This window comes from Bos taurus, chromosome 5, assembly GCF_002263795.3.
Source record: "Bos taurus isolate L1 Dominette 01449 registration number 42190680 breed Hereford chromosome 5, ARS-UCD2.0, whole genome shotgun sequence".
Taxonomy (NCBI): Eukaryota; Metazoa; Chordata; class Mammalia; order Artiodactyla; family Bovidae; genus Bos; species Bos taurus.
Window position 1 is genome coordinate 26,774,092 of NC_037332.1, and position 22,718 is coordinate 26,796,809.

Sequence of the window (22,718 nt, forward strand, 5' to 3'; positions counted from 1 at the left end):
CGGGAGGGGGAGGAGGGAGCCGGGCTGGGAGGGAGGTGGGGGGTGGGGAGGGAGAAAAAGAAAGAAAATATTTTCCGTGTCCCCGCCTGCAGAGTCAGTGTGCGGTTTGGGAGAAAATGTGTCGGATATTTTGGGGCGGTCACGTGGGCGGGCGGGCTCCGAGAGGCCCCGGGACCGTCCCAGCCTAGAGTCCGTGCCCCCCCAGAACCCCCCATCACCGCGAGCCCCTGCCACTGCGACTCTCCATCCCCGCGACCGCCCGACGCCGGGACCTCGGGGCCCGGCGGCCTCCCTTCCCCCTCCCGCCCCCTCCAGGTGAGTCAGGCGGGGACGCAGGCTCCGCCGCCGCGGACGCCCGGGTCCTCCTCGGGCGAGGTGGGCTGGGGGCGGGGGCGCCGGGAGCCACGCCGGCTCGGTTCCTCCCCGCGCGGGTCTGGCTGTCCGCAGGGGTGGAGGGGGGCTTCCTGGCCCCGACTTGGGGGTCAGCCCTGAGGTGGGAAGGGATTGGGGAAGACAGCTGGGCTGGGCTGGGCTGTATTCACCCTTCATTGTGGTGAGTATTCTGGGAGAGCTTTGGGAGAACATTAGCCAGCGGGCTTCTATCCTTATTTCTGTGCCCGGAGTGTGAGGGGAGATAGGGTCCCCTCCTGCGGGGAAAGTCCACCATCCGCCTCCCCTCAGGCTCTCCTGGGGAATCTGAGGGGAGGATTTTTGGTCCACGCTGATCCAAGTTCCTCCCTCCCTAGTGGAATGGCACCACTTGGACATCAGAAGGGCCAGAGGCAAATGATTCTGTCCCTTTGAGTCCGGAAGTTTGGAGAGACAAGTGGATAGGATAGGGGTCTGTGTAGCTGAACCGCAGTGAATTTGAACTGCCTTGAACCGCAGTGCAGGAGTCCCTCTCTCAAGTCTGCAACCTTGGATGTGAGTCCTGGCTCCCTCCAGCCGAGGTGGGGGGCTCCTCCGGAGTATTCTTGAGGGGAGCCTGAATGGAACAAAGGCAAAGCAGGGAGACTGGGGAAGGGACCCAGGAGTTCCAGTCCCAGAGCCTTACTGGCGCACTGCCTCCCTGTTTCCAGCTCTTACAGCCCAGTTCCCTTGATCTGACCCAGGCTGTAGGAGGGAGTCTCTGCAGGTGGCCAGAGGGTAAGACTATGCTGGGGTGGGGGAGGGGGGCAAGTAGCCTGAGGAGGGGTCTGTGGGGCAAGAAGCTGAGATGGTGGTGCTCCTTCAGGGCCCACATCTAGGGCAGGTGATGGTACCAGTGCCGAAGTCTGAGGTTTGTACCCTTACCATCACTGCTCAGATGCTGACTTAGGGTTGAGGACCACAGGTGGTGTCTCATTTTCTTGAGGTGAGAAAAGAGAGGACAGGGGAGGGGGCAGGAGGCAGTGTGGGAGGGGTCCTGGAGCTTGGGTATCCCAAATAGACACATACTCTCGCACACACATATGCACACACATGCTGTGGCTTGGAGCCTAGTAGGCAGCACAGGGCACACACCCCCATCCCGGCACACCCCCACCCCTGGCTCAGAAAGCCACCCAACTGGCACCTCCAGTTCCCCCCTCTGCCCCACCCTACCCGTGCCCTCTGATGCCCACACACATTCCACTGGCATTGCCTGCCTGCCTCATGGGTACTGCCCCTCCCTGGGGCCAGTGAGGTAGAGGGAGGGCACACGGGGATGGGAGGTGGAGACTCAAGGGTCTGGACTCCCCCGAGGGTGGCAGGAGGCCAGGGAAACCCGGCCTGCCGTTGCCTCCTGGGGAGCAGACTGGGGGCCCAGGCCAGAGCAGAGGATGCCTGGGTCCTCCGCCCAGGCTGGGGATGGGGTCATGGAAAAAGGTGGTCGTGTTTATACAGAGGGGAGGGGGGCAGCGGGTGGAGAGCCGCCGACAAGAGCAGCTTTGTTCCAGGCTCTGGAGCGGGCAAGCCAGCAGAGAGACACCCCCGCCTCCATCCGGCAGCCCCCTTCATCCATGCCCTCCCCTCAACTCCACCTCAACTTGAAAAGAAGCAGCTTTGTAAGGGCCCGCTTTCCCCTGGTCAGCCCTCTCCACCTGAGGTGGCATCTTGGGAGGAAAGAAGTCCGTTCTCCCTTCCTCAGGTCCCCCTGAAGTACCATGGCCTCTGGGTTCCTACTTTAGGATTTCCTTTTACACTGTGTACCACTGTCTTCAATTCCTTGGTCCCTTCCTCTACCGAAGACTTAGGACCCTCCCCTTCTCTTCTCAGCAAGGCAGAGAAACCAAGGTTCAGAACTGGGATGAATCTCTTTCCCCTTCCTCTCTTCACTCAACTCTCAAGTTCCTTCTCTGAGGCAAAATAAGGGGAAGTTCCCGGGAGAGCTGGGCTGTCCTTCACTCACTCACAGCTTCACTCCTCCACAAGGACTAGGAGCCTGAGCATCCTTCTCTGGGACCCTCAAAGTCCTCCTGCTCTGCCCTCAGGGCTCTGTTTCCCACCCACAGGTGAGAAGCAAAGACAGAGAGTTCTGGACCACACAGCCAAGTTATCAGCCTAAGCCAGTTGGGGAGATGGGGGGACCTCTAGTAGCTTCTCACCCTTGGCATTGGAGGGGTTAATCCACCTGGAATGTGGCCCAGCCTGTTAAGCTGTGGCCCAGGGGCCTCAGGGGCCTGGACTCCTGGCTCTACCTTGGCTTAACCTGGGAAGAGGACTGCAGGGAATAGGGTAAGGTGAAGGAGATGAACCCTGGGGACTCAGAGCTCAGGTTTTTTTAGGACTTAGGGAGACCCTGGGTTGAAGAGTCAGGGTGCTGGGGATCTGAGTGGTGGCAAGTGAAGGGCAGCGGCTGCTTTATGCATTGGGACTGAGTGGGCTTGGGGTCTGAGTTCCTTTAACCGCCACGACAATCTACCTTCAGGAACTTGAAAGCCAAAGCAGATGAGAGATAAAAAAGAGAAGGGAAAAATGAAAAAACAGAGGTACAAAGATGGAAAGATATTGATCTTAGAAAGAGATGTGAAATACCCATTATCTACCTCTGGGGCTGCCTACCCCGAGGACTCTGTGTTTCGCTCTCTTCCATCCTCGCTCTCTGACCTTCTTCATCTAGTCCATTACGTTCTGGCTGGTAGAGGAGGCACCTAGGCTGAGATGACTCTCTTTCCCAGTCCCTAACTTCCGAGACAGGTGGGCGGTTCTGGCACTCCTAGGAGAGCCAACAACCTTCCCCTTATCAGAGCATCAGGAGAAGAGCCACCTGCCTAACCTAGGATTCTCACTTCCTCTTCCCACCCCCTCCTCGTCCTCCCCTGGGCTCAGGGGTCAGGCTATATTAGAGGAAGGGGGGATGTAGAGAGGGCTTGCTATATACAGAGGGCTCGGAGAAGAGAGAGAAGAGATGGAGAAGCAAAGTGAACTGAGGACAGAGAGAGGAGCTTCCTAGCATCATGCCTGGCACAGAGCGGGGCTTCCATCAGCCTCCGTGCGCGTGTGAAGAGAGGTTAGGAAGTGAGGCGTCATTGGAGACATAGACAGACTAGGAGGGAGCACTGAGGAAGATGGAAAGAAAGGAACGCAAATTAAAGGAGGTATGGCGGAAGAGAAGGGACAAGGAAAAAGAACATGAGATACACAAAGCCTTTAGTATGTGTCCTATATTATTCTAGACACTTTACATATGGTAAATTATTTAATCCTCATAATAACCTTATGAAGTGGGCCTTATTATTCACAGTTGGCAAAGAAGGGAACTGAGGCCCAGAGAGATTAAGTAACGTTAATACATCAGAGATCCCGCAGCTCGGAAGTGGTAGGGATCAATTCAGATAGTCTGGCTTCAGGATCTGTGTTCCAGAGAGGTGTAACATTTTATGATAAAAGTGTTAAAAAAGATATGGTCACTTTCTCCAGAGTGTAGAGTTTGAATCTTGGCTCTACCATTTACAGCCATGTGACCTTTAATCAGTCCCTTAACCTCAGTTTTCTTATCTGTGAAATGGGAATCATAATTCCTACTTTGCAGGATTGATGTGAGTGTTAAATCAAGAGTTCAGCCCATGATGGTGTTCAGTGGTCTCCTAGCTTAGGAGTCCTTTCTGCTGTGAGTCTAGAGGCTGTCATTCACCTTGTAAACTTAGTTTACCCTTTCTGGGTGAGTTTCTCTGAGCCTGCATCAGCTCCCACCCTATGTCCCCCACTGTGTACAGAGGGCCCTGAGCAGTACAAACTGTGGCAGCAAGGAGAGAAAAGACTAGCTGGGTGAGGGTCATGGGGCTTGAAACCTCAAAGTGATCATTCTCTCATCCCTCCTTTTCCTTTCTTTCTCCTTAGGACTCTTGGAGACCCAGTGAGCAGGCCAGGCAGGGCGGGCACGGAGCCTCCCAGGCCAGGGCAGTGGGCATGGGCGGGGGCTGTGGCTGAAGAAGTCCCCCGCCCACAGCAGACCCCAGGGGACTCAGCCTCCCACACTGCCGCGGCCATGGCCACCAATAAGGAGCGACTCTTTGTGCCTGGTGCCCTGGGTCCTGGCTCTGGCTACCCAGGGGCTGGCTTCCCCTTCGCCTTCCCAGGGGCACTCAGGGGGTCTCCACCTTTCGAGATGCTGAGCCCTAGCTTCCGGGGCTTGGGCCAGCCTGACCTCCCCAAGGAGATGGCCTCTCTGTGTGAGTCTCAGGGATCGTGGGGGATGAGGGCAAGTGGAAACAGGAGGGCATTGGTGGGTGGATGAGAGAACTGGTGTCCCCGTTAGGAAGGCAGGCAGGCTTAGGGCTTTGATCTAAAGGAGTAGCCATGAGGGGGTCTCGATATGGAGCAAATGAACATCTTTACGAATGCGAGTCCTCCTGTACAGCTAGGATGGGAAAGTGGCATGCCTAAAATTTGGGACTCTGAAATTGCCTCCTGAGCGAGTCAACTAGCAGGGAGAACCTCTTTGTATGGGCAGCCAAGGGGGGGTCTGGGGAAGTCTGAAGCTGCTGCCTGCCTGCAGTGGAGGGGTGTGGGGAGCCAGGCTGTGAAGTGGAGGAGCCTGGGAAGACAATCTGCTGACTCTTGGATCGAGAGGTGAAATTGTCCTGAATTAGGGGGAGGCTGCAAAAAAGAGGAACGGAATCTAGTGCCAGGTACCCAGAGATGTCTGGGGTCAGGAAACTTCCCTCTTGCTTCTGGTTAAGTGAAAGTCGCTCAGTGTCCGTGTCCAACTCTTTGTGACCCCATGGAATTCTCCAGGCCAGAATACTGAAGTGGGTAGCCATTCCCTTCTCCCGGGGATCTTCCCAATCCAGGGATTGAACCCTGGTCTCCCACATTGCAGGGGGATTCTTTACCAGCAGAGCCACCAGGGAAGCCCCTTGCTTCTGGGAAGGGTGGAAATAGCCACAGGGAAGGTAGCTCTTGTCTCATAAGTAATCCGGGAAAGTGGAGGGGGGTCCCAGCAGGATCCTCTCCGCCAGCCATGTGGGCTGTAGACTCCTCTCTCTCTCTCTCTCTCTCTCTCTTTCTCTCTCTCTGGCCCGGTGCCCACATGCTGTGCAGATCCCTGCTTGTCCCTCAGGCCTGCCCTCTTTGGGTGAAGCTGACAGCAGCAAGCTGAGGCCTCTCTTCTTCCCTCTGGGTCCCCTCTCCTTCCTCTTGGGAGTGGATCCTCCTCGCCGGGGTCATTTCAGGCATGGGTGCCCAGGAGCTGGAGGGCTAGGATGCTGGCCTCCATGGGATAGAGGGTCAGTGTGGGAGCCGGTGCAGAGAAGGTCCCACCTGGAAAGGAGGGGAGGTGATAGACAGAGGGGCAGCTCCAGAGAAACAGAAAGGGAGAAGAAAAGACCAAAAGATAAAGATAACATCCCTTATAGCTCCACAAGCTCAGAGAGAGGTGGAGAGAAGGGGCCTGTGTTCAGGAGCTGGCACTTGGAGGGTTGTGTGTGTGTGTGTGTGTGTGTGTGTGTGTGTGTGAAGGGGTGATTAAACAGGACTGGGGCTGGCAGCTCTGCTGGAAAGATCAAGCTCACCTAGAGAAGGCATGTGTGTGTGTGTGTGTGTGTGTAAGGCCATGTGCAGTTGTATGCACAGTGTGGCCCTGAGACGCTGCTCACACACAGAATTCCAGGGTTGCAACAAAGAGTCAGTGTGAGGAGTGAGGTGGTATTTCATGGGCTGCTGACGGTGTGTCTGGGGTTTGGTGAGGCCTGCTGGTGGCCTGTCTGTAGTCCAGCAGGGGTTATTTGGGTGGCATGCAGGTGAAGGAGGGAGCACAAAGCCCCCCTTTTTGTAAACCTCAGCTGGGCTTCCCCTACCTCATTTGCACCCCATGAATCTGTCCCAGGGTCTTGGAGGTGGGAGGGAACCACCCTCCCACATGAATGCCCTTCTTGCAAAGAGCAGTACCACTCAGTCCCTTGGGACTTGATTCTCCCATTTCCTCAGGCAACTAAGGGAGTGGGGGTAGAAGGCAGAGGAGAAAGAATGGTGTCAGGGAGAGTGCGGAGAGCCAGGAGCCAGCCCCCAGCGAAGTTCTCCATGTGCCCCTGTGCCCTGGACACGTGGAGAGCAAGGTCAGGGTTCAAAGTGAGGTCAAGGCAGGGGAAGGGGTCAGACTAAGCTGTATCCCCAAAGGCTGCCCTGAAGGAGGGGGGCTGAAAGAAGAAATCCAAGGGAGGAGCCAGAACCTGGGCTTGTAGCTGAGGAGGGTGCGGCTGGCAGCAGGGGACAGGCCTGGGCAGAGAGGTGGCGGTGGGGAGGGGAGGAGGGAAAGGCCTGGGTCCAGACAGCTACCTGGGAGTGGGGCTTGCAGCATCTAGTGGAAGAAAGGGAGGCAGCTGGGAGAGTCTGAGAGACCTCCCATGGGGCAGCAGTGGCTGAAGGGGGAAAGTGTAATCTTACTTGCCTTCCCTTTATGACTGGGCAATCTAATGGAAGGGGACTGGAGGCCTAAGTCAAAGCCATGCTCACCTGGTGGCTGGCTCTCTTTCCTCAGCCTCTGTTGCTGGTCTGTGGGAGGGAGGGTAGACTGTGAAGGATTCTGGAACTTAGCCCCGGGGCTGGCTCCTGGATCCCACCACTGGGTCCCCAGCACCTTGGAGACACTAATGTTGAGAAGGGCAGTCTTGCTTCATCTCTTGGGGTGCCGCGGGGGCCTGAGTGGGTAAGGCATCTCAGAACCGCCTGTTGGAGGAGGGGAGGGGAAGGGAACACGTGCTGCCAAGGCAAGCACAGGCCTGCATGTGTGGAAAACTGGAGGGGGGGGGTGTGTATGTACACATGTGCGAAGGTTTGGGTGTGCTTGCTCACTCATACACATGAAACCCTGGTGTCTGTGTCCCTGTGTATCTCAGTGTTATGACCACTGGTGTGGTCTGTGCTTGTTTTATCAAGACTGCAGGGAACAGAGTGTGATGGAAGGGAAGGGAAGGCCTGCCCTGCCCGCCTCCCCCTCTTTAGAAGATAGCTGGTGTCCTGACGACCTAGCCCTGCTTGTCCTCTGAAATTGGTGACAGTGTCTCTGGGTCACGGAGCCCAGGCTGCACCATACCAAGTCACATGGAGAAACTGAAGACAGGCTGGCACAGGAAGAAAAAGAGTTCTACTTAAAAGAAACTGAAAAAGAGAGACTCAGAGACCTAAACAAGAGAGGGAAATATACAGGCTGGAAGGCACAGACACAGAGAGAACCCAGATTCCGGGAGAGGCCAGGGCCTTGTTAAGCGGGCGGGCCTGGTGGTGAGCAGGCGGCAGCAGCGAGGCCTCCTCCAGGAAAAAACCCCAGCCGCTGCCTCCTTCCCCTCCCCTCCTGGTCTCTCCTGCTCAGGCTCGAGCTCCAGCTCCAGGCCGACACAAACGGGGCTTTGATTGCAACAGGAAACCTCTCTGGCGGGGGGAGCTGGGCAAGCCGCCGCCGCTGGGGCCCAGGCTGCACCCCCCTCTCCTGGCCCCCTACCCGGTCCCAGCCCCCATCCTGCCCAGCGCTCCTCACCGCCCTGCTTTGGGCCCCGGGTTCCTCATTCACACCTCCCTATCCCTCGGCTCCACTGCTGCCCCCACCTCCAGAGACCCCTCCCATTCATTGCCCTTCAGGTGGGACTCCTAAGTTAGGCTTACACTTGGGGTGGGGCCTTCTCTGCTTCGAAATGCCCCCTCTTCAGTTTTTTGAGGGAAGGTTTTGGAAGAAAACGAGAATTTAGTGTGAGGAATTCAGAGCCAGTTATCCTCAAGCCCCTTCCAGAAGGTGGCAGGAGGGGAGCAAAGGAGAGATGCAGAAGGAGCTAGCTGTCCCTCCCCTCCACACAGCCCCTTGATGGCCAAATGCATCCTTTCCAGGGTGGTCGAGGCTCTGAGGGGTGACTATGCCAGGCTCAGTGTGAAAGGCTTCATTAGTGGGGGATGGGGTACACTCTTCCTTGCCTCTGGGACCATGCTTTGTGGGGCTCCAGCTGGGAGGGGTGCACTTTGGTGGCAGGGATCATAGGGAAGGGGGTGAGTCAGGCAGCAGCCCCCCTTATACTCCCACCAGGCTGGTGGAGAACATCTGGTTCCCATGAAATGCTAGAAGGCTAATGGGTCTAATTGCTGCAATAAGGGCTGGGGGGACTTTGGGGAAAAGAGGGGGCACTAGATTCCCCCATCTTTTTACCTTCTCTTCAAGGCTAAGACTGTCTAGAGTGGGGGTTGGGGTTGGGGGTTAGGGTGGGCCTGACATCACATTGCCTAGTCCCTTCTAAGGACCCCTCTCCCTGCAATGCTTGGGAAACACACACAGATGGGCTGATGAGGAGTGGGGTGCATCTGGTGAATAGAAAGGGGGGCTATTGAGGACTCATGACTTCTCCGAGCCCTCCCCCCACACCTCCTGTGCCCCACTCCCAACCCCCCTCCCTGTGGCCTGGCCACTTCTGGTTCTAATTACCAACCAGGCAGGCCTGACTTAATTGGGACCTTTCAGATTTCTGAGGGGGAAGGGTGGGATGGGGTGGGGGAGACTGGCAGCCTGGAGTTGACTAATCAGGGCTTTTCCCCCCTTGTTTTGGGGGTACTCCTCATTTTGCACTTAATTGCTGTTTCTGCCACTGGCCAGGTTCTGAATCAGAAATCTGTCGCCCCTTTTTTCTCTTCGTGGGGAATGGCTGCATCCAGAGATGGTGTATTTGGGGTTGAGGGCAAGAACTGGGAGCTCAGGAAGGCTGAACTGGAAAAGACCAATACATTCCCTCTTCATCCCTGCTTCCAGCCCCCCAGTCGGCCCTGCCACCCCAGACTCCCCCATCCGCCAACCAGGCCCTCCTTCCCAGCCCAGCCCCCTTCAGTCCCCGGCAGCCACCCCGGCCCCTCCTCCGCGCCTGCCTTCCCTTCCCTCGCCTACTCTGGCACCCCTTCCTGCTCTTTATTCTTCCAAACTGGCGCCCCACTCCAGCGGCACCCCAGTGCGCCCCCCACCCGGTACAACAGATTCTTAGAAAAGCGCGCCCCGCCCTGGCCCAGCCACCGCCGCCGGGCGGGGGAATGGGCCGGGCCGGGCGCCGCTCCTGTTCCCCCGGCGCTCCCCGTGTGAGCGGCGCTGACAGAGCCGGCTGGGCCGGCCCGCCGGGCGGCGGGCGGGGCGCGGAGGAGGGGGCGGTTTCCGGGAGTCGCCGCCGCCGGCGCTGTCCCGGGGCCAGGGTCCCCGAGTCGGCCCGGCCGGGCGAGGGCAAACTCTTGACGTGGCCAAACCCCCGCCCCCTCACCCTCTTCTCCGCCGGGCGAGGGCGCTCAGTGCCCGGAAGGGGCCCGCGAAGAACGAGTGGGGCGGCCCTCGGAGATCCGAAGGGCACTAAATGTGGCACCAAAGGGGAGAAGGGGCAGTTTGCCACCGGTGGGGGTATCGAATGGCTTTGAGAACAGCTACCGACCAGACTCGCAGTTATTGCCGAGAGGGGCACTGGGCACTTGGGGGCATTGGCACTCTGGGGGAGGGGAGTTGGCACTCAGGAGGGCAGTGTGGTCTGAGACGCAGTCGGCACGGTGGGAGCAGCCTTGCGCCCTACAAGTGATGTCAGTTTCGAGGAAGGGGCGCTGGGAGAGGCAGTGGAAGCGCTCCGGGAACGTTAGCCCGGGGACGGGCCTTGGGGGCCTCGGAGGGAGGCGGCCCGGGCCGCGGCGGAGGGAGCACCGCTCGGGCTAGGAGGGGTGGACTCCGGCTGCGCAGGAGGGCGGGGGGACTCCACGGCGGCGCTGGCTGAGGCCTGGGCGGGGTGGGGCGGGGCCGGGTCAGGGGGAGGTGAGCGCGCCCGGCCACCCGCCCCGAGGGGGGTTCCCGGAGAGTTCACGGCGGGAGCGCGCTTCGGCCCTCGGACCGGGGTAGGGGGAGGACGGGAAGGAAGGAGCAGGCCGCGCGCGCCCAGCCGCAGGAATGTTCTGTTCGGCCCTGCGGCGCGCGCGCGGAGGGAGAGGGAGGAGCCAGGCCTGGGAATGAGGGGGTGGAGGTAGTGCAGGTCCCTGGGCTCTGGAGAACTGCCGCGCTCAGGGAACCTCCATGTTCCCCTCTCTCTCCCCAGTCCTCCGCGAAACCCCTGCCTGTACAGACTTGTGTAAAAAAAAAAAAAAAGGACTGTTGGGGGGAGGGGGAAACTCGAAAGGAAATGCGTGTGCTTGGTTCCTCCACTCCTTCCCCCATCCCCGGTCGGGGCACGCGCCTGAGTGCAAAAGCTTGCAAAGCCTCCCGGCTGTAGAGAGAGAATCCTTGCAAGCATTCTCCCGAGCCAGGTGTGTCTGCAAAAACGTGTGTGTACACCTCTGATTTTATGCGCGTGCAGACATGCATGTGCACTATTGCATATTTGCAAATGCGTGGTGCCTGCCAAGATAAATGCATGCACGGATGTGTGTCTTAAGCAAGCAAGCGCGCGGCGGTGCGAGTGTGTGTGTATGTGTGTGTGTATGTGTGTGTATATGTGTGTGTGCGCTCCACTCCCAGCTCTGCTCATCTTGGTGCCCGGCCCCCTTAGCTCTCTAAGCCCCACCCCCCACCCCTCTGGGCTTCGCTTTTACAAAAGGTCTCCCCAGTGCTAGCTGCCGAGGCGCCCAGAGTGAGCTAGACCGCGGCAGGAGCGGCAGCCCCGGCTCTGCGCCCCGCCCAGTCCCTTTCCCCTGCTGGGGATCCCCCTCTTCCCCGCCCACCCCTTACCCCCCATGCAGCCCGGCGCCCTACGCTAGCCCTCCCCCTCCCCCCCCCTCCAGGAGCGGGGCGCCGCCGGGGGAGGAGGGGGAATCGGCTGCGGGTTCTCGGTGTTCCCAGCACCCAGCTTCCCTCCAAGCCGGGTCGCGATGTACGACTGCATGGAAACATTTGCCCCGGGTCCGCGACGGCTGTACGGGGCAGGCGGACCCGGGGCTGGCTTGCTGCGCAGAGCCGCCGGCAGCTCCTGTTTCGCCGGACTCGAGTCTTTTGCCTGGCCGCAACCCGCCAGTCTGCAGTGTAGGTACCCGAGCTTGGGGGTGGGGTGTGGGGTGCAGGACAGGCAGCGGCTCTCGCTCTACATGTGTAAAAGGTGGACCTGGGGTGCAAGCGGGCATTCTGACCGTTTCCATGTGAGGGTCGGGTGTGTAGGAAAGAAAAGTACTGGCCCTTTAAAAGTGGGGGCCTCAGCGACTCCTTTGGGTGTGGGCAGTAGTGTTTGGAGTGTGTGTGTGGTTTCGATGGTGGGTATATAGCTAGGACCTGTGGTTGATGCCCCTCCAGGGTTCCCGGAGATAGGGAGAGGCCGAGGTGCGTTGGTAGTTTGTGTAGGCAGGTTCGTGGCCCCGGAGGGCTATGGCACCCAGTACCGTGGGTGGCGTTTGTGAAGTCCATGTGGGAAGTTGCGAGTGTAAAATATATATATTTCGTTTGCGGAGCGTGGGCATCCCTGGAGTGTGCAGCGCCTAGCTTAGGCGGTGCGAGTGTGGGTGCAGGGGTCTCTCCACGCAGCATCACCCTCCGCCTGCGTTGGCAGGTCCGCATGGCCCCGTGTGGAATTGTTTGTGGCGTGAGGCCGGGAGGGCGTGTGCCCTGCGTGGCCGCGGGGGCGGTTTTGGAAAGGGCTGTGTTGGAGCGTGCATCCTCTGGGTGTGCTGTGTGCGGGGTGGAAGGGGTTGTGCACACTAAGGCGGCCAGATTGGGTTCTGGCGCCCCCCTCCCCCACAGAGAAAAGAAATGTTAGGAAATGTGTATAGGGTTGTGTGCACTTTTTCCTATGGTTCCAGCCCACAACTTCAGTAGGAAGGGAAAAGCTTCAAGCAAAGTTTGTGTATGGTGAGGAGGGGAATGGAGGTAGCAGCGGCCGGGGAAGCAGGACTCCTGAGTCCCCAAATACACATCTTTCCCTCTCTGTGAAATGGGAGATGCCAGGCCTGGGGCCCTGGAACCCCTTTCCAGAGCGGTAATAAAAAGCCGGGGACTGAGAGGCAGTAAAAATGAAGTCCAGATGAGAGGCGGCTTTGAAGCCCGGGCCGAAGTGCCTGGCGGGGGTGGGGTGAGGGGGAGGAGCTGGGAGGGGAGCCTGGAACACCCCCGAATTTCCCCGGGGCTGGGACGGCGCTCCAGCCCGGGGATGCGGGACTGGGGGGCACTCTGGGAAGGGGCGGGCGGCGGGCGCTCGGGGAGTGTGCGCGCGGGGTCACTGAGCCCCCGCCAACGCGCCTCGCTCCTTGGCACACGGCAGCGCTGTTTACGAGATCGCTTTTTTTTTTTTTTTTTTTTTTGGGTCTGTTGGTTGCAGGGCAGAGCTGCTCAGATTTAACAACTGGGAGACTGGAAGAGGGAGGTGGCAAATAGGAGACCGAACTGTGGGGTGGGGTGGGGCAAGAAAGAAGACAAGTATAGCATTTAAAGGGTGGGGAAAACATAAACTAGTTACTTGCACCAAACCAAATCCTTGTGAATTCTTAACTTTCCGCTCATGGTCGGATAGGATGGGGATTTGGAGTGTGTTCGGAAATATACTGAGATGGAAAGAATCTCCCAGGAACGGTTTTTGTGGGGACCCGGCAAGGACCTGGTTTTTTTCAGGCCCAGAGAAACCCACGGGACTTGGCTGGCAAGTCAGTTTGGACCAACAGTTTTGGCTTCTAGGGCCTTGCGGGGGGTTCGGGCCTGCCCCACACACTTTCAGAGAAAGTAGTTTAGACCTATGTGTCTTGACCAGGGAAGGAAAGAAGTCCTTTGGTGTGTCTGTGAGTGCTTGGCAGCGCCAGCATTCTGGTGCTGCGTTGGCAGGCCACGGGTGTCTGTCTGGTGGCAGAGCTTCTTGCTTGCAACTGTGAAGCGAATGCTGGATGTTGTGTGTCTGCCTTGTGCATCCACCTCCACAGTGTGGCTGGAGTGCATGAGCCTCTGTGCCTACCTGGGTGTTCTGTGCCAAGTATAGGGGTATATGAGCTGGTTGGTAATGTGCCTGCTTTTGTGCCCTGTGTGTTGTTGATGTGTGAGAGTGTCTCCAAGGAGGTGTGTGTCGTCAGATTGTGAGTCCGGGCTTCTCAGCCCTGGGCCTCGCAGCTGGGAGTGTTTACAGCCGGTTATAAAGAGTTTGTTTGAAGCTCCGCTCAGCCTGGCCAGGAATTTCCTCAATTTCAGCAATTTGGGCTTTAAAAGGAGAAAAACCCAGAGCCCACCCCCCTGCTCCGCAGCAGGGGCCCCTGCTTAGCCCGGCCAGGCATCGTCATGGTGGGGTCTCTGCCCAGGGCTGAGAAAGGAATCTGAGCAGAGCTGACCCACTTAGCCTTCCTGTGCCCTTCGCTCCAGATTGACCAGAGCTGCTGGGCTGCACTTTAGGGTTCAAGGGTGAGGGTGTGTCAGAGGGGTACCGAGAAGGGACCACAGTACCTTGAGTACGAGAAAAGCTGCCCCTGGCCTGTCTCCCTGCCACCCCCACTCTCATGATTGGCTGGCACGGGCCCATGCCAGTCTGACCGCACCCAGGCCCTTTCGCAAGAGAGGAAATGAGGCAGCGCTCTGCGGGCAGGGAGGGCGTCAGTGCGGGTAAGCACCACCCCACGCACTGGCCTGTGGGCAGCACATGTGCCCTCAGACACTGGGGCCATCCTGAAAGAAAGGCATCCCAGCCCACTCCCCATCTCCCAGCACCAGCACCGCCCCCCCATTTCCCGCCTGGTTCTGAATAGACTCCAGGCACCCTCCTATCCTCCACTCCTCGCTCTCCTTTTTCATTGGGGAATCTCACTCTAGCTAGATTCTTATGCTAATGGAGTGTCTGTGTGTGTTGGGGGCCGGGAGGGCTTCGCTCCTGTGGGGAGGATGGAGCTAATCCGGAACCCCAGCATCCTGGCATCCCAGGCCTTTCTGTCCTTCTGGCAGCCTGGGTGGACTTCTGACCAGATGGGCTACAGCAGCTTAGAAGGAAGAAGGTGTTCACGAGGTGGGTGCGAGCAAGGGACACTCTTTAGGCTTTAGGGTTTTCTTGCATTAACTTAGGCCTCCAGGTTTGGGCAACTGGTCCTACAGGTTGAATAATTTACAGATTTTTTTTTTTCCCCACCCTCTGAAGACCCGACCACACACTCAAAAGAGGTTTACTCAGCAGCCTCCTAAACAGAGGGTGTCCTCTCCACAAACTCTCTGCGTGGCATGGGCTGAGATCTTTATTGAGCAGTGTGTAGCTTTTGCAGGGGAGGTTTAGGAGTGAAGACATAGCTCAGAGAGGGTCCAGAGGTACTCCCCTCCCCTATCAACCCCGGATACAACCCACTGTCACCTGACTTCTGGTTTGCTACACCCCAACAACTTCTAGACCTGAGAATCTGAGCAAACACCTGCCTCCCTTTCCTAACTTCTCTCACTCTTGGCCTGGCCAATTAGATCTAGACCTGAGATCTTCTGCTCCCCGCTCCTCCCTACTACCCCCACGCCCTCCCCACCCCCATAACTGGCAATGTGGCACTGGGCTGGCCCCATCCCTCCATAGGCCTCCATGTCTTCAGGTGTAACATAAGGCTTTTGCATGTGCCCTAACCTACTTTCCCAGTCCCTACGTCCCATTTGCTCCACTGTCTCAGCGGTTTCTAGGGAAAAGGACATTGGTGGTTATTTGGGGGATGGTTTGAGGGGGGACTGGAGAAGGAAATGGCAACCCCATTCGGTATTCTTGCCTGGAAAATTCCATGGACAGAGGAGACTGGTGTGCTACAGTCCATGGGGGCGCAGAGTCGGACACGACTTGAGAGTGCACATGCACACACACATTGAGGGGGGAAAAGATCCGGGACTGTCTCCCCTGTACTGCTTGAGAGAGGATGAGGTTCTCTTCTACCTTCTGAGTCTCCTGGCAGGTGATTTAGCCAGGTGCTAGCCACAGGTGACCTGGAATTGCCTCTTCACCCCCAGATCTGTGGCCTCTTGAGCAGGAGAAGGGTAGGAGGGAGTCTGCTGACAGGGACCCAATGTGAGGAGTGGCTGGAGAGTTCAGAACCACAGGCCGATACCCCTTTACACACCCACTTTGTAGCTGGGCAAACTGAGGCCCAGAGAATTTAACTTCCGGGATGGCCTGGACCCAGAATTTGGAGAATTGAGCAGTTGTATAGGACATTATTATAGGGGGAGGTGGCCAGGTTGGGAGGTAATAGTAGTCATTTGAGGGTTTCTGGAAGTGTTTACTCTGGGGCTGTATATGGGTTGTTGGGACTTTAAATCAATGTGGTGGCGATGGTGTCATCACCGAGCCAGAGGAAGAAGTGGGAATGTGGGGTGTGTATCTGATGAGGATGCCTAGAGATCTGAGGGGAGCTTCTCCCCTGACCCTCACATCACTGCTTCTCCCCAGCGGTGGAGACACAGAGCACTAGCTCAGAGGAGATGGTGCCAAGCTCGCCCTCGCCCCCTCCACCTCCCCGGGTGTACAAGCCGTGCTTCGTGTGCAATGACAAGTCCTCTGGCTACCACTATGGGGTCAGCTCTTGTGAAGGCTGCAAGGTGTGTACGGGGTGGATGTGGGTGCATTGGGCATCCAGAGTTGACTGGGTGAGATCAGAGACTGTGTGTGGGTGGGTATCCCTCTGGGGTGGGAGGGATGCTACTCTGCACAGACGTGGCTGAGCCTGGGACCACCTGCAAGGCCTGCAAGAGGCTGATACTCCCAGCATCCTGCTTCACTGACCTTCCGCGCCTTACCCCCAACCCCAGGGCTTCTTCCGTCGCAGCATCCAGAAGAACATGGTGTACACATGTCACCGCGACAAAAACTGTATCATCAACAAGGTGACCCGGAATCGTTGCCAGTACTGCCGGCTACAGAAATGCTTTGAAGTTGGCATGTCCAAGGAAGGTAGGCCCTTAGGCCTGCCTGGGCAGGAGCACTCCTGTCCTAGCCTGTGGCTGCCACCCTCTTCCCACTGGCTGCCCCCACTTCCCTGACCTCTGTGATCAGCCTCCAGCCGCCCTGGAGTGCTGCCTCCTCCTCGGCCAGTCCTATTTGATTAGTTCCATTCACCCAGGAGACCCCACCCCTTCCCATTCCCTCTTCTCAGAGCTTAACCCTTCGTCTGAATGAGGGAATGGGGTTTACCATTGCACATTCCTTGTTTCATGGGCAAGTTGGGGGGCTTGCCAGTCCCCTCCCCTGCTCCCAGCACTGAGCCTGAGGTGGATCTGGGGTGCCCCCCCTCCCCTGCGCCATTGTGCTGCCAAGGCTATAAGTGGATATCCTGCCGCCTGCATATCCTGCCCCCCCTCCCCAGCTCCTGCAGGGTGACAGGAAGGGCAGGATGGAGCCGAATGGCCTGGGGAGGGAGCAGGGGCTGCAGGCCCTGGGTGGGGCTGGGGAGAGCCAGCCTGGGAATGGGAGCTAGTGTAGGAGACAGAGAACCTGACCGGGTCCCAGGGAATGGATGCTGTCCAGTGTGAGAGGGGATAGGGAGGGAGATTCTGAGAGTCCTGACCCTTTCCTCATCTGCCTCTACCCTCAAGCCGTACGGAATGATCGCAACAAGAAGAAGAAAGAGGTGAAGGAAGAAGGGTCGCTTGACAGCTATGAGCTGAGCCCCCAGTTAGAAGAGCTCATCACCAAGGTCAGCAAGGCCCATCAGGAGACCTTCCCCTCGCTCTGCCAGCTGGGCAAGTACACCACGGTGAGGAGTGGGCAGGGCCGTGGTGAGGGAAGGGGCCGCTGACTTTGGAGAATGGGTGGGGTGGTGTTGGAGGCCGTGGTCTGGCGCTGACAATGGTCAGGGCATCTGCATGCAGAGGGAGAGCCAGGGGTTTTGGCAAAAGGAAGACAGGATGAGCCTTAGTTTGCTTTCTAACCTGCTGTTGCTGCAGAACTCCAGTGCAGACCACCGGGTGCAGCTGGATCTGGGGCTGTGGGACAAGTTCAGCGAGCTGGCCACCAAGTGCATCATCAAGATCGTGGAGTTTGCCAAGCGGTTACCTGGCTTCACCGGTCTCAGCATTGCTGACCAGATCACTCTGCTCAAGGCCGCCTGCCTGGACATCCTGGTGAGTTAAACCCTGGCTCTGTCTCCCATCATAGCCTGACCCTCAGACGAGACCATGGAGTTGGTCCACACAAAGATTTCATTATTTCTGTTCCCCACTCCAATCTGGGACTCCCCCAGATATCCTCGAAACCCAAGCTCTTTTTTTGTCTTAATCTCTGCCCCTGAGATCTGATCCTAGACTTCTGCATGCCCTACCTTCTGACTTCTCTTCTCTTCCCCCAACTTCAGACCCTCCATCTGTCTGCCTTCCTTCTCCTGCCTGCTTTAGGTGGCCCTCCTTTAGGACCTAACTGCTTCACTTTTTACCTGTACCTCATGCTCTTTTCCCTCCCACCCTATGCGCTCCTTCGCAGAGACAGCACTAACCCTCCCCCCACCTCCAGATGCTGCGGATCTGCACAAGGTACACCCCAGAGCAGGACACTATGACGTTCTCCGATGGGCTGACCCTAAACCGGACTCAGATGCACAACGCCGGCTTCGGGCCCCTCACAGACCTCGTCTTTGCCTTCGCTGGGCAGCTCCTGCCGCTGGAGATGGACGACACAGAGACAGGCCTGCTCAGCGCCATCTGCCTCATCTGCGGAGGTGCGGGGGCGCCCCCTGGCGCTGACTCAGATTATTTTCCCACTGCACCCCACAACCTGGCTGGAGACCTTGGTCCCACCCCAGACTCCTCAGCTCCAGTTACAGACTGCCCAGCAGCCTGGAACAAGCAACGAGAAGAGGGGGAGAGCCGGGACGGGGGGCAGGGAGCTGAGGAGACCCCCGGTACTAGTGCTGACATAGAGATCTGTGCTTAGTCACTCAGTCGTGTCCGACTCTTTGTGACCCTATGGACTGTAGCCCGCCAGGCTCCTCTGTCCATGGGGATTCTCCAGGCAAGAATACTGGAGTGGGTTGCCATGCCCTCCTCCAAGGGGTCTTCCCAACCCAGGGATTAAACCCAAGTCTCCCGCCAGGTCTCCCGCATTGCGGGCAGATTCTTTTATTGACTGAGCCACCAGGGAAGTCCTGGGCAGGCTTTACCAGAGAAAACCACTTGCCAGAGAGGGGATGGTATAGGGATTGGAGCAGGGGAGATGGTCTGAGTGGGGCTCATGGTCAGGGTTTGGGGCCTGGAGGGCCATAGGGCAGGGCACCTTGGGATCAGCCCCTCATCACTGTCTTCCATGTCTCTCTCACTCACCTGTGCTTATCCCCAAAGACCGCATGGACCTGGAGGAGCCTGAGAAAGTGGACAAGCTGCAGGAACCGCTGCTTGAAGCCCTGAGGCTCTATGCCCGGCGCCGGCGGCCCAGTCAGCCCTATATGTTCCCCAGGATGCTCATGAAGATCACTGACCTCCGGGGCATCAGCACCAAGGGTTAGTCGGGAGCAAGCCTCCCCTCTGTCTTCTCGGAGCTGCCGGTCTCCCAGGTCAGGCAGAGACAAGAGCAGAGTGGGGTAGAATCAGGCAGCCTGCACTCGCATCCTCGCTCCGCTGCATGCTAGTGGGAACACTTGGTGCAAAATACCTTTCCTTTTTGTACCTTGTTTTTCTGTTTGTGAGGATGAAACAAGTTAACACACAACAGGCTTACAGCTGTGCTGAGTTATAAAGTTCAGTGCCTCCTGCCCTGGATGGAGCAGATGTTTCCAGCATCACAGGAAGGTTGATTGGACGCCTGGCACGCGGTGTTTGATGAATGTTAGTCCTAGTGATAAATGTTATTAAGAACAGCCATGGGCTTACGGAGGGGGTCCAGGGTGTGTGGCTGGAAGGTGGGCGCTGTGTGATCTTGGAGGAGACAGCCTGAAAGGAAAGGTGGGCAGTGGACTTGGCAGAGAAGACAGGCAGAGTCTCCAGGCAGAGGAGTGGGCCCCAGGAGCTCTACAGTAGAAAGAGGGAGAGAAAGAAGCAGACAGAGATAACAGGCCTGTGCTGGGAGCCCCAGAGGGCAGTCAAGCAGAGTTAGGGAGGCCGCCGTAGGTGCTGTACCTCAGCCCCCCTGAACCTCCTTGTTCCTCCACTGCAGGAGCAGAAAGGGCCATTACCCTGAAGATGGAGATTCCAGGCCCGATGCCTCCCCTGATCCGAGAAATGCTGGAGAACCCCGAAATGTTTGAGGACGACTCCTCGCAGCCTGGCCCTCACCCCAAGGCCTCCAGCGAGGATGAGGTTCCCGGGGGCCAGGGCAGAGGGGGCCGCAGCCCCCATCCTGACCAGGGTCTCTGACTTCCCCTGCCTTGGGGGTTGGGGCTCCAGGCAGCAGACTGACCATCTCCCAGACACCGCCAGTGACTGGGGGAGGACCTGCTCTGCCCTCTCCCCACCCCTTCCAATGAGCTCCTTGTTTTTGCCAAAGTTTCCAGGGGTGCCTCTGTGTTCATCCCCATCTTGTTCTAACCGGCTCCCTCTCCAGTCCTGGGGGCCTGCCCTGTTCCCTCCAGGAGAGAGGGCAGAGGGGTGAGCCTGGGTTTGGACTCTGAAATCTTAGCACTGCCCCTCAGACACCAGGGTCCAGGCTCCCCAGGGCAGGAGGAAGACCCTTCATTCCACAGCCCCTTCCTCTGCTGGGTGCTTAGGCCTCTGGGAGCAAACAGGAACACTAGAGACCAAAAAGGGGGCCATAGGGGGAGGGCTGAGCCCATCCTCTTGCCCCTGTCCTTGGTGCCTAATGCTGCGTGAGGCACCTGCCGGGTGCATCCTGCCCGCTGTGCCCCATCCTCATGCCAGGTCAGAGTGGGGCAGCCCGGGCCCTGTTGGGGGGCGGGCAGAGGGTGAAAGGGACAGATGTGGATCACTCCGCACCTCTTCACTGGGGCCTCCGTTACAAGCCCCTCCCCCAGCCCTGTCACGTGCCTTGGGCCCCCCTGCCCCTCATCTCAGCCATGGGGCAGGGACCCTCCTACACTACAGAGGGGCCAGGGGGATCCCTCTCCCCCTAGTGCCTTCCCCCTTGACCCCCCAGAGCAGCTTGGCCCAGGGAGAGGTGGGGTGGGCACTGCTTAGCTGATCCTGCCCTGACCCAGAGGAAGCCTCTATTTATTTATTAGCTTTTGTTTACACCCTGGAATTGACCCCTTCCTCCAGGGGACTTGGGAGGGGGAGCCCAGGGCCCCTGTGACCCCTCCCTTCCTCCAATCCCGTTTGTATTTAGCTGCCAAATAAGATTCCCTCTGGCTCCCCTTTTTCTCTGGGGGGTCCGGGTGCTGTCCCCTCCCCTCTGTTTACATTTCTCCTCCACCCCCCGCCCCCCGCCCCGCTGTATCGCATATTGCTGAGTTTTCTATTTTTGCAAAATAAAGTGATGGAAACTCATGTAATGTGGCTCCCTGGGGTGGGGGGGAAGCAACTAGGGGACCTGGACAGGGACTGGATGAGGAGGGTGGGTTGTGCAGGCTCCTCAGGGCAACTGGGAAATAGGATGAGACACGCTGGGTGGGCGTGGTGGGAGAGGGACCCAAAGGGGGTCCACAAGGGCCCATCCTGAGCATCTGGGCCACCCATGTTCACCAGGCGTGGGTGCTTAGATTGGACTTTGTGAACCTCCAGGAAGGTGCTGGGCCTCAGAGGTCTTTAAGCTGTCCCCACCCGCAGTTCTGTAGACGTGCACATCTGCCCTTCTCTGTGGAGGGGGTCGTTGCCGTTTCATTCGGTTCTCAGGAGGGTCCCTGGCCCCAGAAGAAAAGAAGCAGGGTGTACATCTCAGTTACGGTGTGTCTGTTTTACGCCAGCCCCTCACCCCATGAGCCGCGCCACCCCCCGACCCCCATGATCCCAGGATCACCTTCTGAGTCAATCCATCTACCCTTTCTGAGCCCACCCTTCTCTCCATGACCCTGCTTGCCCTCCACGACCCCACTCTTAGCTTCTGTCCGAATTCCTCTCCTTGCCCCTGCATGCCATAGCCCCTGCAGCACCCCAATCTTAGCCCCACTGCCTTTGACCTCTGCCACTGCGCCCCTGGACTCTCCCTGGATCCCTGTGTCTCCCCATCAACGCCCACCCCTCCCTTCTTCCCTGGGATAGCGCCTTGCCTACCTGCGCTTGGCTGTCTCCCGAGGACCTGTGCACATAGGGAGAGAGGTTGAGGATGTGGGAGCAGGGGAGAAGAGGGGGGAAAAGCAGAAGAAGAAAGTGAAAGAAGCTCTAGAGGAAACCACAGGGCCTGTAGGGAAGGAGGGGTCATTGCTGTGGCAACCCTAGTTGTGGGGGAAGGGCAAGAGGTCTGAGAGCCAGAGGCTGGCTGAAGCCCACCCAGAGGAGGACCCCCTTCTCCCCAGTTGCTCCTCTGGCAGCTACACCCCTCCCCTGACTTGGTGTTCATTGAACACCCTGCCAGGAGATGGGCTCTGTGGTCCCTGCACAGTAGAGGAGACAGACCTGTGAACAGACATCACGTCCAGTTCCTTGTAAAACTCCGTGGTCAACTGCGGGCCTCAACCTCTTCCCGGCAGCCTCATCCTTGCCCGACTCCAGCTGCCATGTGGGTACTCATTTTTGCCCAGTTCACCTCTGCCACCCCCATCCCAGGCTCCACCACTGTTTGACTCCTTGGACTTGCAACCTCATCCTTTGAGCCTGGCCCTGTGCCAATGTCTCCCAGGCTTTCCAGCGTCTGGATCTTGAATTTTTCATTCTCCCATTTCTATTACTTCTCACCCATCAATTCTCACTCTTATCCAGCCAGTGATAAGTGCCACCTTCTCCACTAAACAATTGATACAAATAATCTCATTTCATTCTCAGAACAATCATATGAGTTTCACTTGACAGATGAAGCAGCCACAGGAACGGTAAGTAAATAACTTGGGGCCCCATTACTGGTAAGTGACAGAGCCAGGGATTTGAACTTGGGCAGTTTGGCTCCAGAGTCAATGTAGTTAAGCACCCACTCTAAGACAGTGGGCGCCAGGTTTTCAGAAAGAACAATAGTCATTAACATTCCCCTCCTACAGTACTTACTGCCTCCATATTTCTTCCTTCCCGTCATGTTCCTGTATGAGGAAGTAGAGAAATCATCAATTTGGGAGGCAGGCAGATCTGGATTTAAATCCAGATCAGCTAGTTTGCTAACTATGTGATCTCGGGCAAAATTCTTTACCTTGTACTTCTAAGCCTCTACGTCTGTAAAATTAGGGGGCTGGGGGAAGTTTCACACCTATGTCATGAGGTTCTTGTGAGAATGAATTATAACATTATGATGGTACATCCAGCGCACAATAGGTACTCAGTAGATGAGCTTCCTTCTTCCAGACCCCTGTGTCACCAACTCCCTTGACCTGTTTTCACCCTTATCTGCTCCGTG

General features: G+C 57.8%; 1 protein-coding gene across 3 annotated transcripts; it reads left to right on the forward strand.

Annotated features, from left to right (window-relative positions):
- Positions 1 to 101: 101 nt before the first annotated feature.
- RARG (retinoic acid receptor gamma) lies at positions 102 to 20,728 on the forward strand. Of its 3 annotated transcripts, NM_001130756.1 has the most exons (9): positions 102 to 315; positions 4,303 to 4,634; positions 15,753 to 15,901; positions 16,112 to 16,253; positions 16,895 to 17,055; positions 17,246 to 17,422; positions 17,808 to 18,012; positions 18,632 to 18,790; positions 19,443 to 20,728. In NM_001130756.1, exons 2-9 carry the CDS (start codon positions 4,451 to 4,453, stop codon positions 19,640 to 19,642), a joined length of 1,377 nt encoding a protein of 458 aa, NP_001124228.1. In that variant the 5' UTR covers positions 102 to 315; positions 4,303 to 4,450; the 3' UTR covers positions 19,643 to 20,728. The 3 variants fall into 3 exon arrangements, with proteins under 3 accessions (NP_001124228.1, XP_005206228.1, XP_010803161.1); XM_005206171.5 differs by lacking the exons at positions 102 to 315; positions 4,303 to 4,634 and adding an exon at positions 11,010 to 11,410; XM_010804859.4 differs by lacking the exons at positions 102 to 315; positions 4,303 to 4,634 and adding an exon at positions 12,586 to 14,348.
- Positions 20,729 to 22,718: the final 1,990 nt, after the last annotated feature.